The 16,316-nt window shown below is 38.5% G+C and overlaps 1 protein-coding gene across 5 annotated transcripts in view; it reads right to left on the bottom strand.

The window, feature by feature from the left end:
* mta3 (metastasis associated 1 family, member 3) overlaps positions 1 to 16,027 on the bottom strand; it is a 29,987-nt gene extending 13,960 nt beyond the window's left edge. For all 5 annotated transcript variants that reach the window (XR_015104203.1, XM_086139630.1, XM_086139632.1 and 2 more), the window contains exons 1-13: positions 15,780 to 16,027; positions 13,595 to 13,662; positions 10,017 to 10,110; positions 7,659 to 7,785; positions 7,422 to 7,485; positions 6,550 to 6,667; positions 5,668 to 5,770; positions 4,417 to 4,516; positions 4,071 to 4,259; positions 3,049 to 3,123; positions 2,212 to 2,270; positions 1,921 to 2,039; positions 47 to 204 (exon numbers count right to left, since the gene is read on the bottom strand). Coding sequence is in view for 4 of the 5 variants with exons in the window: in XM_086139630.1 (XP_085995756.1) it covers positions 47 to 204; positions 1,921 to 2,039; positions 2,212 to 2,270; positions 3,049 to 3,123; positions 4,071 to 4,259; positions 4,417 to 4,516; positions 5,668 to 5,770; positions 6,550 to 6,667; positions 7,422 to 7,485; positions 7,659 to 7,785; positions 10,017 to 10,110; positions 13,595 to 13,662; positions 15,780 to 15,807 (1,302 nt within the window). In the remaining variant the exon portion in view is untranslated. The remainder of the gene's footprint in view (positions 1 to 46; positions 205 to 1,920; positions 2,040 to 2,211; positions 2,271 to 3,048; positions 3,124 to 4,070; positions 4,260 to 4,416; positions 4,517 to 5,667; positions 5,771 to 6,549; positions 6,668 to 7,421; positions 7,486 to 7,658; positions 7,786 to 10,016; positions 10,111 to 13,594; positions 13,663 to 15,779) is intronic.
* Positions 16,028 to 16,316: the final 289 nt, after the last annotated feature.

The raw sequence follows: 16,316 nt of genomic DNA, 5'->3' as shown, positions 1-16,316 counted from the left end.
TTAAATCCTGTCGAGTGTTACAATCAATCCCCCTGACAGAGCTTACATTGCCTGCCGGACTGGGGGAGGTCCGCTCCTCTGGGCCCTCGGCTCTGCTCGGCATCTTCAGACCGCCATACTTTTTCCAGTACATCCAGCAGGACACACACAGGCGGCACTGCATACTCGGAGGCCCCCATGAGTACCACTGGGCTGACTGCATGGCTGTTGGAAGCACAAAACCCATTAACGCTGGTTAGAGGCACCTTGGAGGAGCATTGATTCAAAGACTCAGCCTATCGATCACTTCGCCTCCTGCCACTCGATTCCAACTAAATGCCTGCAATCAACTGATGAGATTAGTGACTTTGACATCAAGAATAGAAAGTATTGGTAAGTAAAATCAATTACAGTCTTGAATGTGTAGGTCTGTGCTTGGGTCCAAGTAGGTGGCCTGACTGATGTCTCCGCTAGGCTGTCTCCTAATTTTTGTTCTCCGTCATCTAGCACTGATCATTGTGTTTGGCTAATCACATCTGTATCGAATTTAAGAGCACTTTCCTTTTCATTGAAATTTCCCCACAGTGGGCCGATTAGAGGAATATTCTGTCAGTTAGTCGTTTGGAGATGAGTTTTGATATCATATTCCACACAATCACACTGGAGAACCCAAACAGAAACTCGCCTTGCAAGATAAGACCAGTTTTCTGTTGAAGTCTGTTAACAAATGTCTGAACATTTATTACAACATTTAGAAGGCTTAAATTGCCTGCTTTGGCCAAAAAGAAAACACTTTTTGGTATTTAAACAGCTTCGAGCCTCCCGTTGAGGCTCCAATATGCGTTTAAAATAATCTTTTGAACAAACTTAAGACACGCAAATGTTTTTTGAGGAGTACATTAAATAATATATTTAACCGTTCAATGTTATACACCACAGAGAAACACTGATGATTTTTTTCAGTAAATTAAATCTAAGTTTGAGGGAACAAAAGGGTTGACTGTCTGGCAATTTGATCAGCAGCCTACCTTCAAGGTCCTTTTTTCTTTTCTCTTCTCCTTGAGAAGTGTTTGGCTGTGCGGTTTAAAAGAAAGCTCCCGATAACCGGTTCTATCTTTGATAGGATGTTGAAGGGTGAATACAATGACAAACCTCAGAGCCTGACACCCCGTGCCTTGACGAAACCAACTGTCACTAAATTCTTCAGTGTTTCAAAGCAGCAGCAGTCGATGTTGTAAGTAGTGGTTATGTACTTACTTTAATTTCAGTATTTCTGACAATTCTTCAAAGACAGTTGTGGTATTATAGAGTACAAAGTAATACCATTGGTAATGTAACAAAGAATGAGCCGTTCTCAAATTTGTAATTGGGGGGAGAAAAAAATGACATTTACATTGACATTGTGTGTTTGTAAAACCCTGATTTAAAACCAGGGCTGAAAGCTCTGAATTGTGAGGTGGATCATCTTCACTGAGAGAAATTAACATTGACACGATAATCATTCTACCTTTAGGAGACTGCCCACATTCCGCATAAAAAGAATAAACACTGGAATCAGACTATATTACCTACTTATTTACCATGTCCCACAAGATTATGTTATTGCCAATGTGTCTTTGTGTAGCTGAGACATTAGCAACACGAAGTTAAGTGGAGGCATAAAATCTGTCAAGTGCTTTTCCCTGTATTTCTGTGTTTGACATGAAAGCTTTAGGATCTTTTCAGGGTCGAATATGGGAGGTATTGATCCCTGGACTACAAACAGCCGTCACGACAAATTGCCAGTGATAATCAAGGCAGCACTCTGACGTCTCGCAGGAGAGCTCAGAATTGAAAAGAATCTTCTGTCTGGCCAACGACTAAATAGCTTTCGCTAAGTCAAGACATTCATTGGCCTTGGGATTAAGTTTCATACTTGCCACACAAATACACAACACTCACTGTAGCAGCTCTCGCAGGCTCTGCCCCCGCCCGCTGCATGGTAGGCCCCAGGGCCTGCTCCATTCACTGTTGCCATCTTTCCATTGGTCAAAGAGATCTGATTGGGGTTGGGTTTATTACTATTGGAGACAAGAACAGATTTAAGAAACACACCATTACAGCCACTGCCTTCTGCAGTGCTTTAAATCAAAACATAAATTATGCATAAATGTTTCCATCTTGCAGCCATGGTAAGACTAACGACACTCACAGCTTTATCTGAATATTGAAATGAGAAATGAAGTGACTTACTATGTGGGAATATAAACCTGCTTCAATTTGCTCTCTGCCTCTGCTGCCTTCAGTCTCTTCTGCAGAGGGACATAAAGAGTGAATTCATTAGTGAAATACAAAAAACAAACTGGATGACTTCATTAGTAATGAACACCGATAGGCCATGGCATTCAAGAGGTCCTCATTAAATGTGTCAGTATTTTTAAAAGGTGTTCGGTTTTTATTAACACTTGAGAGTTGCACGAGCATCTTATGAGCAATCTATTTGTTATTTCCTCTCATGAAAAGTGGTTTGGCAAAAAAAAAGCTCTTGCTAAGACACTAGATTAGGGTTTAATATTCAATTAAGTCATATGCATTTGCTGGTCCTCTTAACCAATGGCAGTTTATCTATATGAAGTGTTTTTGAGTTAAAGTCACAGTCAAACATTTAATTCCCTCCCCTTCACATTGACTAAAAACATGACCAGAGCTATGTAACAAGGAATTATATCATGCATACGCAATGCAGGATGGCAGAGGGATTAAAAAATTGAACACCATGATGCAATATAAAATAGTTCACTGAAAAACAACCAATACCTGAGGCTCAATACATCTTTTACCCAACAATCTTCACTTGAGAAACATTGACAACATTTCATCTATTTCAGCAAGGCTGGTTTGAATCAATTCCACAAGCTTTAAGTAGACTTAATGAGGTGGCTTCAAGGATGCACAAGTGTTTTATTTTGTAAACAAAAAAAAGAACTCTGGAGGGCAACTCAGGGAATTCACTGACAATCATCCCCACAGCAGTTAGCCCTCAACATCGGGGGACGACAGGATGTATTCAATTGCATCTATTTCATTTACCTGTTGCACATATCTGTCCGTGGTCTTCCACATATAGTAGTACTCTATGATACTGGTCAGGGACTTCCATGGCAGCTTCACAGATGGAAATATTAGGAGGTGTAGAAGATAGGGAAGACAAGGGGACGGACACAAACACAGAAAGAAAGCAAAACAATTATATTAATATCTCATGTTCTTGCCATCCGGGTGTGAAAACCGTCATGTATATTCATGAGCAAGAGGCATCATGACCATAGAGACTGAAAGCTTCCAGCTTTCACACATTTAATAAGTATTCATGAGCACCTGGTGTCACATCACACAGTACACTCAAACCTTGCCTATATTGTACTACATGAAGGTGGTGGAAAGAAAGAACAATGGAATCAAATAGTTTCCCCCATAGTGCTGGAAGGGCTGTTAAATATGATCATTTCATCCTTCACAGACCAGCTGTTTAATTCTTTCTGATTAGGTGTTTTCAATCATGGCATATTTATCTATGCCAAATACTTCACCGCAATTTTCAAATAACTTCAGCTTTGTTAGAGGTTCACTTACAGGTTCACAGTAAACTAATTTAACTTAATATATGAATTTTGCCACCATACGGCTAAACACAGAACATTTATGACTGTCCTTAAGAGTCAGTCACATTGACTATGGGCTGGCGTATGCAATGTACTTTAGTTCAGACAACAATTAAAATTAACAGTATAGACATGTTTAATTAAAAAAGGAAACCAAAGAGGAGATATATGCTCCTTTGATTATTCTTAACTAATTTACTCCTGACGATAAGCAAAAAACAAACTTTGGATCATGGTAAGTTACAGGTTACGCAGTTGAAATAATGCCGAATAAAGACAGAAAACAATAAAAGAGAAAAAAGCAGTTCAAAAAACGTTCAAGAAGTGCTGCTGAATAAGCACTGTAAAAAAAAAAAAAAAAAAATCACCGGTCTAAAAATGTGGAGGTTTGGTGTTTCTGTGACAGAATTGAATGCTTCAGGTCGTGAATCAAATGCTAAGCACACTTACAAAGTCTTGTCGGATGTCATTGAAGTCTTTTCCGTATTTCTCTAGTGCCTCTTCAAACATGGCTGCTTCTGAGGCACTCCACTCCTCCATCTCATCCCTGCAGAGCACTGGGCCGCCAGCTGGGACCAGAACACTCAGTGCACTCGACAGGTCGTAATTATGACAATGCAGTGTGTCCATTGCATGAAACTGCAACAAATTCGCAGACAACAAAATTAAGTACTATAAATTTCAGAGATTCTGTCTCATTCATGTTAATGTAAATATTATGAATGACCATAATCCACTAAGGATTAAGCTCAGTCATAATTTTTGCATAGGGAGTATGTTTGTTGGTTTGACTCACCAATGTGATATCTCGTGAGGCTGCAGCTGCACTCATGTGTAAACTTGGCTGTCTAACCGAGCTGCTGCAGTCCAGCGCTCGAGCAAAAGTACCGACTGCCCTGAAAGTGCACATCGAGAGGCATCATTCAGTATAAATTTATTTTTATTTCTTTTTTTTTCCATCAAGTTATTGCTCATTCAAATTTTTGGGTATCATTATTTCTTTTAACGTAACTGTGGATTACAAGACATCAAACACTGTTAAATTTGCTACCTCCTCCATGGGTCTTGACCACGGTGAAACTGAGTGTTTGCTTCAGAGGACTGTCTTTACTATTAAAAGGATTATAGAGCTGGGGTTTAGAACTAGAATAGCGCCCTTTCTGTCTATTACACATTAGCATTTGGTAGTAAGTACCACTCCTGTTGGTAAGGTTTAGTCATTTGCAACCACATGCACTGGCATGATGCCACTATAATCCTGTAGCCAGTCCTAAACAGCAAGGTGTCCTGGCAAATGCGCTATCAAAACTCTGAAAGTTGGCTTGAAAATGAAAGTGGGATTTTCCCCATAAAGGTGGCTGTTGCTGTCCAATATGCAGATATAAAGCGACAAAGTGGAGTACAGTTAAGAGCCCTGTAATCATTTCTGTCGTACTTTCGTACTTCTATGCGCGAAGCATGAATTCCGCTTGACTGCATTTATATTTATATAGAATGCAGATGCCCCTGGTGACCATTAACAAAAACATTATCTCATCAACTTGCACTATAAATGTATAAAACAGTTGTTTTGTTAAACAGATGTTTAATACAAATTATGTAATTAACTTGGTTTGTATAGTGCTCATTTATCATGAAATTAGTTGGGCTTTTCCTGAAAAAAACCCTTTTCCGTTATTTTCCAAAACAATGGCGGCTAATACAGAGGAAACAAGATCATTTATGCATGCAGACTTGAGATTTTCATTGTATCAATATGCAGTTATACATTTGACCACATTTACTTGGAAGTAAAAATGAGAAATAATTTGCACTTTTGGATAAAGTGAAAATACTGGAAAATGCTTAAATTAGTTAAACAGTTTGAGTTTTCTTTTCATTTTATTCCCATATATCTATAGATGTAAATTAGCTATGTAACTATAATCTGGTACAATCGTCTTCCCCGATGTTCCTTTGAAAAACTATCTGAAAAGGGTAATTTACATGTTTTTAATTGTATTTGGAAATTTGGGCTGCAGACGCTACAAATTTTGAAATAGCTTACCGTGCCACCACTAAAAATTGGTCTATCTGTTTGTTGGTGAGGGGACACTCTGGATCCCAGAGTTTCTCTTCTAGCTTTGCCTGGTCCCTGTCGTCTGCTTCACCTGCGCAGCACAAAGATGGTCATTATATTCCAATGTGAATTCCACCCAGATGTTAACACCTGCTGGTATTATTTTGGCATTTAAAAGGTTCAGTCTTTCAAAAAGAAACAGGAAAAAAATTAAAAAATTAATGAAAAAAAATAATAAATCACATAAACCTTCACTAAGCACACTGAATAGCTTAAAAGCACACTTTTTGTGCGAATACTACATAAAAAGAAAAAATTCCCTCTGTTGTTGCCAAGACAACTTTTCTAGGCTATTGACTCTGGTTACCATTAATGCTTGACCTTGATGTAGAAGATATACTGAAAACATTATGTTGAATGTATGAAAAGGTTTTAATATCAGGTTGTGGGACAATATAATAGTCATCTTATTGCTGATATATAGAAACCTTCAATTTGAAAGTCAAGCTTACAGTGGTAAAAGGCACGTAAAATAGGATTCTCTTCCTGGTTACATTAATTTTAACATGAAAATATACACAATATAATAAGTGAATGTTTATACAATACACCGTGTACTGTCAACCCAAACCCCCCACTACCCACCCACCCAAAAAAAAACAAAAGTCGAACCACTAACAAACCTAGTCATTTAGTTGATCATGAACATGGAAAAATGCTATTACACTGAATATTTATGTCTAACAATGCTGCATATTCCCAACTGTTAGTAGACTATTTCCACACCATGACCCCTTTTTGACCAAATTTGACATTCTGCCTAGAGAGGTATAAACAATTATGTCACCGAGTTGCACAAATAACTCTGACCCTCTTGTAGCATTTCTGGTACATCTGCCTGAAAACGTGGCCCCACTCTGATCTCTCCTTTGTCAGCCAGCAGGGTCTTCTGTGTGGGGTCATACACCAGCGAATAGAAGAAGGTATCCTTGGAAAAACAACAGACATGATAAAAGTCAAGCCCTCATTCACTTTGGTGCTTTCACACCGGCAATTAACCTGGCCTGGACTCTTTCACCACAAGGCGTGAAACCCGTCTTGTGTAGCTTCTGTGTTTCACAATCACATAACTAAAAAAAAAAAACATAGTAGGACAGCAACACGACACTGGCAGATCCAAGTAAAACCTCTGTTCCTAAGACCAAAACACATGCTTGTTTCCATAGTTACCAAACCATTTGCATTTGCTTTATGCCCAAGGAAGTACAGCAGCCTGAGTTGCTTGCTTCCATTTTCTAAAGGTTATTTAATTCTGCCATCACATGAACTGTACTGTAATGTTTGATGAGTCTATAGGCCTGAGTTTTGTAATGTGCTGGTAAAATAAACAAATTCAATTCCTATGAAGTCAAATGTTGTACTACAGACTGTTCTTAAAAATATTTAGTCATAAATTGATCAAAATAAAATGCTGATGTCCTGTAGCTGTACTGCTTTTGCACCAGAAATAGTAATTAAATGTTTCGTAATTGATTTTGCAAATCGGAAGTAAAACATTTCAAGTTTTAAATATAATTATGAGTACCGTTAAATACCAAACCTAGTACTTGAGTTATATGTAATAAAAGAAGCATAAGCAAAATCAGGAATACGTTGTGAGAGTAGGTGACAATGACTTAAATAAACCACACGCAAAGTGTGCAAAAATTAGAAGTTGATGCAAATTTGGTTTTCTTTCTCACCTCTTTGTCAAGGTATGAAAGAACAGCCTCAGTCTCATTCAATAATGCAACACTGCATTTCCCCCTGAAAGAAGAGCAAGAGATTGGGTGGACAGGAGTGGGTGAGTGAGATGTAAGAACGTATAAACAGGAAAGGGCACCTGAAAAGACTTCATATCTCACTGAATGAGCATTCATGGCCACTGCCCATGGGTATCAAGCTGCATGGTCCAGTGTGTAAAGGCCTTTGGACGGTACCTGATGTGTGTTGCGGGTAGGCTCTCATACTGCCGAGAGAGGAAGAGTTCTCTGTGGCGAAGCTGGTGTTTCTGTTTTTCTGTAAGTTCTGTTTCTGTTGGGTTCTCTTTTTCTTCTTCCAACTCCTCTGCAAAGAGCCAAGCAGAAGAAAATTAGCAAACACAGAGGCGGGAAAACTGAAAAGGAGGATGAGAACAACCTTGAAAGAACACATAATATAATTTATTATTTATAAATTACAATGATCTGATTTATTTATGTATGTCCTCTAATGGCCTGCATTAAAGTACTGCTTTTGTAGTGTACTGACAACTGAAAGCAGTTTATGACACTGTCACATGTAAGTTTTCACACAATGTTGGCAATGGCTAATTCACAAGATGCCAACTTGCAAATACAGTCATACAATTTCATTCATCAGTGGTAAGGGATTCACTTCCTTTACTAAGAGCACTTCGACAGACTTTTTAGAAGATGTAACTAGCCAGGGACCCAATTAATAGCCCTTAAGTTACTAATGGCCAATGGAAATGTTTTTGGGGTCGAACCTGAGGAGCAGTGACAGGTCATGAATGTTCAAAACAGTCAATAATTAGGGGATTCAATATGAAACATATTTTTCAGTCCATTAGCAGTACTGTTTGTGAAAGATTCATTATATTTATCATTCTGTTTATGTTCATTATGGGAATTAACAAGCAAGGAGAAGAGCTGCAGACGTACACTTTCCTTGAGAACATAAACAACATTTTGGATATCTACTTTATAGCCTTCATGAAATCCCATAACCAGGTCGAGGATCTTTTTTTTAACATGACCATTTTCCCATCAACACTTTTCTGGCTCAGTTGTTTGATTTCTGATTTTAATTACTTTACTCCAAATAAGTCAGAGAAAATTCCTGGGTGTTTTTTTTCCTCTCAGAACCCTGAGATGAACTCTTCCCCCCAAAACCCAATATGTTAAGTTTACTGCAACAAAAGAAACCAGAAAACTGGTGCAGCTGGTGAATGATCCTGATTTATTTATTTGCCAAACCCGAAATTTGGCCATGTTTGAAACTTAGTGGGTGTTACTTTTGGACACTATGTGAAACCATGGAATGTGTTTATTTCCACGCTGCTCAACAGCTGAAGACAAACTCGCTGCACTGTTAGCAACAAATACCTTTTCAATGGGCTTCCATTACTCCGTAGTCTTCTATGCCACTGCAACATAAGTGCCATATGACTAACGCTGGACTGAAGAACTTAAGTGTTGCGTTGCTTAGAATGAAGTGCATTCTCTCTCTTTCAATCTCATATCTTAACTCCTTTCAGACCATTATTTTTACCAGTCTACTTGCAGAGGTACTTTAAAAATATAAAACCAGCACTGCATTCCTCGTAATACTCTATTCCTTTTATACTACCATGATCATTGTGTTGCCCAGGGTTGGGTATTTAATCAATTTTTTTCTTTTTGTTTTGATGTAGCTGAAATGCACACAAACATGATATTTTCAAGCACAATGTGCAATTTGTTTTCAGACCCATCTGCCAGTTCCTTTTTTTTCCAACATCTTTAGTTTAATTGAAATTATAAAGCAAATAAGTCCCTGATGAAATCACCATGGCAGGTTGAAATGGCCAAGGTGAGTGTACTCTGACACAACTAAGAATTTGGTGCCACAGTATTAATAATACAATGCAAAAGGGGATTTTCTCTGTTCAACCAGGCATTTTTGAACCGGCAGACTAATCCCTGCCGGGGAAAAAAAGGGAAAAAATAACTGTCTCAATTTTTTTTCTCTTGAAAAGATTATTGTACTAATTGTTTCCAAATGATTTTTTTTCCTCTGCCTCTGTGCATAAAGTGATAAAGAGGTTAGTCTAATGTATGAATTTCAATGGTGTCTTACTAATGTTTCTTTTGTGCCACCTCCAAAAATGCCAGTAAATAATTGTTTGCACTCTGGAGCCTTAGTTCAATATATGGTACAACAAGCAGTAAATTTGTTAAGTGGAAACCCTGCGCAAAAAGTGTTTGACTGACGTGACGGACGTTGAAAACAGCAAAGCATGGGGGTTTAGATTAGTATGGAAGTACTGATAAAGCACAATTTTGATCTATTTCAATTTAAAAAAAAGATAGAAAAAAACATCTAGGAATTTGGATTTGCAGTCACAAAAGTGAGTCTGCTCATCTTTTACGTTGATGTGAATGCATTTTAGTTTAATTCACAATGATATAACCAGCCTAAATTACAGTGATGTCTTGTACATTTGATTGCTTGAGAAGGACTTTCACTTGAATGAACCATGTTCACAAAAGTTTGGAAATCAAACTGAGGAAGGTGAGACTGGGGACATTACTAACTTGCATGTTTGTCTGCGAGCTGGATGAGACTGTGAGAGATGTCTCGCCTTCTGTAGAAACAAACCACTTTGGCTTCCACATTCCCACTGGCCGTCTGAAAGGGAGAGGAGAGATCCAGGTCAACTGAGGTGGGAACACACTCCCACACAAGCTTGTTTTCCCAAAAGGCCTTGCTCCTTTGTGTCCTCATCAAGCTATGCTGCTATGACAAGCTAACCAGGGCAATAGCAGTGCCTTTTCAATCAGACGATTGACTGACTGTCATGCTGCATAATTAGGCCGACGGTCTTATGGACTCAACCCATACAAAATTCCAAGACTGACAGTGAACAAATGTAAAGATACGCTTTTTATGAAAAGCAATTTCAACTTCTTTTGTTTAACATCCAGAGGGAGTGAATGTTATTAATTGAAATCACAGATTTAAGGGACCAACATGTTCTTTCTCCATATGGTGACTGGCTCAAAGCACATTTGTGCTCTTGGAAAATAAAAGTCCAGTTCAAACATTTTGATTGTCATTGTCTGGATACTTTGTTGGATCTTTCACACGAGTGCGGATGTTATGCAAACAATTCAATAGAGAACAGCAACCAAAATTTCTGATATTATTCCATATTCACTGCAGCGGTTGAACAGGGCTTAATAAAGTACCAGTTCAAAAAAAGGTAGCATTGTAGGCAGCATCCAAACACGGGAAGGACATCTAATGGAAAATTATCAAAAATGACATTTACAAGCTTTTACAAATTCAATCATGCATTCGTAGAATGTTTTGATTAATTCTTTCCCCAATGCATCCATTCATGAGTGCCCCCTTTAAAACTCATGGAGTTTGCCTCTACTACTTCAAACTAGCATGCCTCCAGTCTGTGTTCGCTCAGAGGTAAGCTGGTGACATAGATGACATGAGGGCAAAACCTGAACCAGACAAAGTCCTCAGCCTAAGTGGTTGAGACCCTGAATGTGTCTGTATTTGCGTGTTATGTCACTTGGACCATTTGGGGGTTTGTTTGGGTTTTTTTTTTGAGGAGAATGGCACTTTCCAAGGATTTTTTTTTCTAGAAATAAACAGCAAATTGATTTGAAGTCAATTCACCAAGCCCTTGTCTAAACAACACATAAAAAGTTGCAATTACTCATTTCTTTTCTGTCTGTCACAGGCACAATTGCCATTTGATGACAGTTAACGAAGGCTTGTTTTATCCATATTTTAAATCTTTCGGAAAATGTAAATTAAAGAAATGCTTTATTCTTAGCTTCCCTGTTATCCGATATCTGTGATAAAACAATGGTAGTCGCTCTAAAGATTATATTGTCTACAATTTGTTGATGTCTGCTCTGGCAATTTTTCATTCACAGATTACTGAATCTGGTATCAAACACAGTAAAGACAGAATTTGAAATGCATCATAAGCAATATTTTAGTTTTGAATAAATATGGTGAAGATATACAACACAGAACAAAATCAGCCAAGATAATCTGCAGGTGTTTATGAGTAAAAGCAAAATTTAATAATCTCATAAACATATTTTACAAGATTTAAATATGTACAAGAAACATCCTCAAAATTATGACAAAACAACAACATTGTAACCCCGCATTACAAGCCTTAAGTCCAAAATGACTTGTTTAGCCAACTTTCCTTTAGGTTTGTACTTCTAATTCATTTTTATTTACAATGTCCTTTTCAAACAATCATACAATTAAATGCATCTCTAATGACCAAGGTAAACATAAAACACAAGAAAAAAAGCGCATATGTACAAAAACAGAGGCACTTTCACTCCAGGGGAGCGCTATTGAATGTGTTGAGCAATAATAAGTTGTTTTATGATGTATTGCGAAAATTATTTTGCTCCAATGTCAGATGTCTATTTCAAGTTTTACCAGTCCATTCCAACATGTGAGCTTGAGCCCTTTTGATTTCATAAAAACTGGATGAACGGGACATTTCTGATTAGGACAGGTTCTTACGACTTCAAAAGTAGGGCTTACCAGCAACCTCTGCAACCTGTGCATCAGTGCTAAATGCAACTTGTATTATTAATTATTTAGAAATGAAATTGAGTCAATAGCATCACATGGGCCTTTAGCTATTTACTGCCAGCGGGGCCAACAACATGGATAAGATCAAATTTCAATGGTGGGGTGCGAGGTACAAACACTACCTCCAGAGAGTGGGATTTGAGGTGATTAGAAGTGACACGGCCTATTTTAAAAATTTCAACTACAACAAAATAGTGCCATTCCAAATTAAAAGCTGACCAAAGAGAAAAGCTGAAATACCAAATGGAGTTTTTTTTTAAAAAAAGGGGGAACATTTTCATTAAGAGGGTTAATAGTCAAAGATTTAAATTTCCCTCTATTTACCGAAAGACATCTCATAAGGCAAATCAACAGGGTTGTAGAGGCATGACATGTCCCATTGGTTACCTCAAAAAAGTAACATTTAGAAATTCTTTCTTGTGTATTCATTCTTCAGCCCACACTCGTCTAGCTAGTTCGATATGTGTGCGCGTCTGTTTGTCTGCCTGCTTGTCTGTTTACACACACAATTGGCAAACATTTAATGGCTGGTAATTGAATCATCAATCAAGGTTTCATTTCAAACAGTTCTATTATCAGAGTTCAATGAAGGCTCTACCCCATTTCTCTCCAGCAATTTCTGGACTGCTTGTCACTCCAATCAAGTAGACAAAAAAGATCTGACAAATGTTGGCTGTAAGGCCAGAACAATTGTGGCTCCACACACCCTGTCTGAACAGGCAGATTGGTTATCACAAGCAGCAAATTGAATCTGTTGGTAATTTGTTGGGTTTCACACCATTTTGCAACTAGTGTAAATCCATTAGGTCTATTCAGGAATATCTGCTGAGGTACAGCATCTGATGGTTAAAGTATACCACTATGTTTGTCACTGTTGTAATATCAAACCATTTTGTCATTTTTCCCCACTTACCAACCAGTCTGGCAATGACCAAGGACGGGAGAAACCTTGACTGAAAACGATAAAGCTTCTTTGTAGAACTAATGTGCCAATGTAGCACTGAAAATCATTGTGTTTATACCACGTCGATTAGCTGCCTCAAATGTGACCTCTGAAGACAGAATGTACCATTAAAAAATTGATTAAAATTTACGTCTAACATCTAAGCCTACATGACAGTTATACACAACCAGCGCCCCTTCATCTTGGGCCTTGATTAACTTCAGTACTTCTTTTAGTGAAAATTCAACAGGCAATTAGGTGTCTTAAGTCTTCCGATCATATTAATCTGCTTTCCAGCCTGGGGACAAACCATTTGTACATTTATACTAAATCTATCAGAGGTCCTGAAATGTTCAGCAGCAAGCAGACAAACATTGCCACAGTTGTGACCCGTGAGATCAATGGCAGTTTCTTAGAGAGGGAACACCCATCTTACCACCATACGAGCAGTTGAAGTCACTCAATGAACACTCTGACATATCATTGCACAGGAGGGTGTTGGTGAAGACAAGAACAGAGAAGAATCCAAGCTATTCACCCTTGGGCGTAAACACACACAAATATTAGATATAAACACCTAAATACCTTGTTGAGTTCCTCTATCCGGCGAATCAGGTAAGGGTTACTGGAAGAGTTTTCAAAAAATACATAATCTGCAAGAGAAAATACAACTGATCAAACTGATGTACCAAGCCAGAAAACATTGCAGTGTATTTCTTCATTTAGACTCCAGATTAATTGCTATAGAAGATCATTCAACTTAACTGATATTGAGGAAATAGTGCGTATTTCAAAGAGCTAACCTTTGAGCAACAGAGGGCTCTTGAGTTGTAGTAGTACTTACCAATACCTGTCAGAGAACTTCGTTGATAAACTAAATCTACTGGAAGAAATTCATGACTAGAGATCAACATTACAAAAGGCAACCAGAGACAATGTGACACTATCAACATTTGGTTGTGTCTATGCTCGGCTGCCATTGGTGCAGTCATCCCAAATCCTAATAGGCTGCAGTTTGTGCATATTTATCAGGGAACTATATTTGACACTGAAGTGATTAAACCCTGATTCTGAATTCCTTTTTGGTTGAATATAGACTTACATTTAATTCAGACTCAGCATCTCATTTCTAATGACTAGGACACAAAGTTGAGCATGTTTTCTACTTACACTAGTGCTGGTGATTACATCTACAGATTTAGATATCAGCATTGCAAAGTGAAATGCAGTATTTTGTTATGTTACAAAATGGAGAGTGGCTGCAGTTTGTCTCTTACAAGTCACTTGGTCTGGGATGACTTGGGTGAGCAAGTGAAACCTAGTGATCATAAGAAGCTACCAACATAATAGCACAATAAATGTTAAATAAATTAAATGCAATGAACTCTGCAGATTGTCATTCACTGTCTATAACACTGTTAACATACTGTTATTGTTTTGTATGGACAAAACGAAAATGTATATGCGTACAATGATTTCAGCAAACCTGAGCAGCAAGCAACCATGAATCAATAAAAATGAAATACAACAAAGCAACCAAAGGTTGAATGCAGTTCTTCCAAATAACCAGCTTTCTCAGATACATTCAATAACAAGAGTATATTCTACTGATCACTGTAGTAGATTTGTTTTGGGGCTTTTGTAAGGTTTTAATGGACACCTCAGAGACTGTCGATTTATAGTCCAATAAAACACACAACTGCATCCCAAACAGAACTGCTGCCAAAGTTGCAACAATGTAAAACATTAGAAAAAAAAAACTTTCCAAAACAAATTGAGGTATTGTTCGAATCATTAAAACTACACAATGTCGATAAATCCCAAATCCTGCATCTCAGACGTACAAAGAGAGGTTGGTTGCAGCAGGACGACCAAACTAGGTGTTTCCACATGGACGACAAAAACAAGAAAAAGTAACACAGTAATGAGTCGAACACATCGGCGATTAAAAGTACAATAATCCGGTCAAAGATGTTTGTTTTCATGTGACAAGCCGGGTTGTTGTGAAATTTTGGCTTATTCATAGTCCTACGTGCTGGAGAATAGGGGTGCAAGGTTTCCCGAACCCGACGCGACGACGCCATGTATCGAAACAATAATTTGATGTAGAATTCAAGTGGGGTGCTAAAAAGCTAACTAACAAGCGAGTCCAATTTGCTCAGAATCAGTCCTCGTGGTTTAGGATTGTGGAAAGTGCAGCTGTGCCCGATATCTAGTGTTATCCCCCGGTGTTAGCTCAGACATTGCAAATCTAGCGGTGCAATAATGATAATCAGGGACGCCGTCGCTGGTGCTAACGTTAGCTAAATAAGGACTCGTACTAATGGCTGCATGCCAGAAGAGGCAAATACAAAGGCAGTCTCAGACTACCCGGGGTAACGTTTAAACAACCGTTTAAACACATGTCCACTCGGGCTGGTCCACGGCGCACCAGTTACCCGTAACCCTGTTGAAATTACCCCAAAACCAAATATCAACAAAGGTGCCGGAATTTGAAAATATGTTTACATTGTAAGCTAAGTTAGCCATGTAGCAAGCTGGCGGCTAGCTACCGTGGCCACGACAGACGCGAGGCCTGACCCATTTTGAATCCCAAATATTTAGAATTTTTCACCTTTTTGCTCAAACTTAACGGATCGCCGTTCGTGCAACACGGCATGTATCGCACAGTTTAATGCATGCGGACTCAAACAGCGCCGCATAATCCGCACATGATGCAAAACTGGAAGGGATTCTATTTGATAAAAAAGATCCACATTGACATACATACCTCCGACCCGGTACATGTTGGCCGCCATTTCTGCCCTCCCGGAGTGTTAACATAAACTAAGAGAACTATAATAAATTAATAAAAACCAAATTAAAAAAAAACACGCAAAGGGGGCGACAATATATGATCGTCGAGATTCCGGATGTGTGCCCAATCGGGATTTTTTTTTTTTTTTTTTAGCCAATTCGACCCCCCCTCCTCCTCGGTTCCACACTACCCTTTACAATACAGTGAACTCACACCAGCCAAAAGAAGTCGGATCAACCCGAAAAACCACTGACTGACTGGTGACGTTGGAGTGCGGCGCGCACGCGCAAACACAAGCACGTACACACAACTTCACACATCCTTGTTTTGCAGATGTGCACGTTTGATACCCACCCGAAATAAGTGATTTGCATCGTTTTTGCGCAAACACAAGCACGTACACACAACTTCACACATCCCTGTTTTGCACAGATGTGCACCTTTGATATCCGCCCGCAATAAGTGATTTGCATCGGTTTTTCTCAAATGAAATAACTTCACTGGCATTAA

The sequence above is a fragment of the Fistularia commersonii genome, chromosome 32 (assembly GCF_037954325.1).
Source record: "Fistularia commersonii isolate RoL2024-O1a breed Wild chromosome 32, RoL_Fcom_v1.0, whole genome shotgun sequence".
Lineage (NCBI taxonomy): Eukaryota > Metazoa > Chordata > Actinopteri > Syngnathiformes > Fistulariidae > Fistularia > Fistularia commersonii.
The sequence above is the reverse complement of the archived record's forward strand: the minus strand, read 5'-3'. Positions and strand labels throughout refer to the sequence as shown.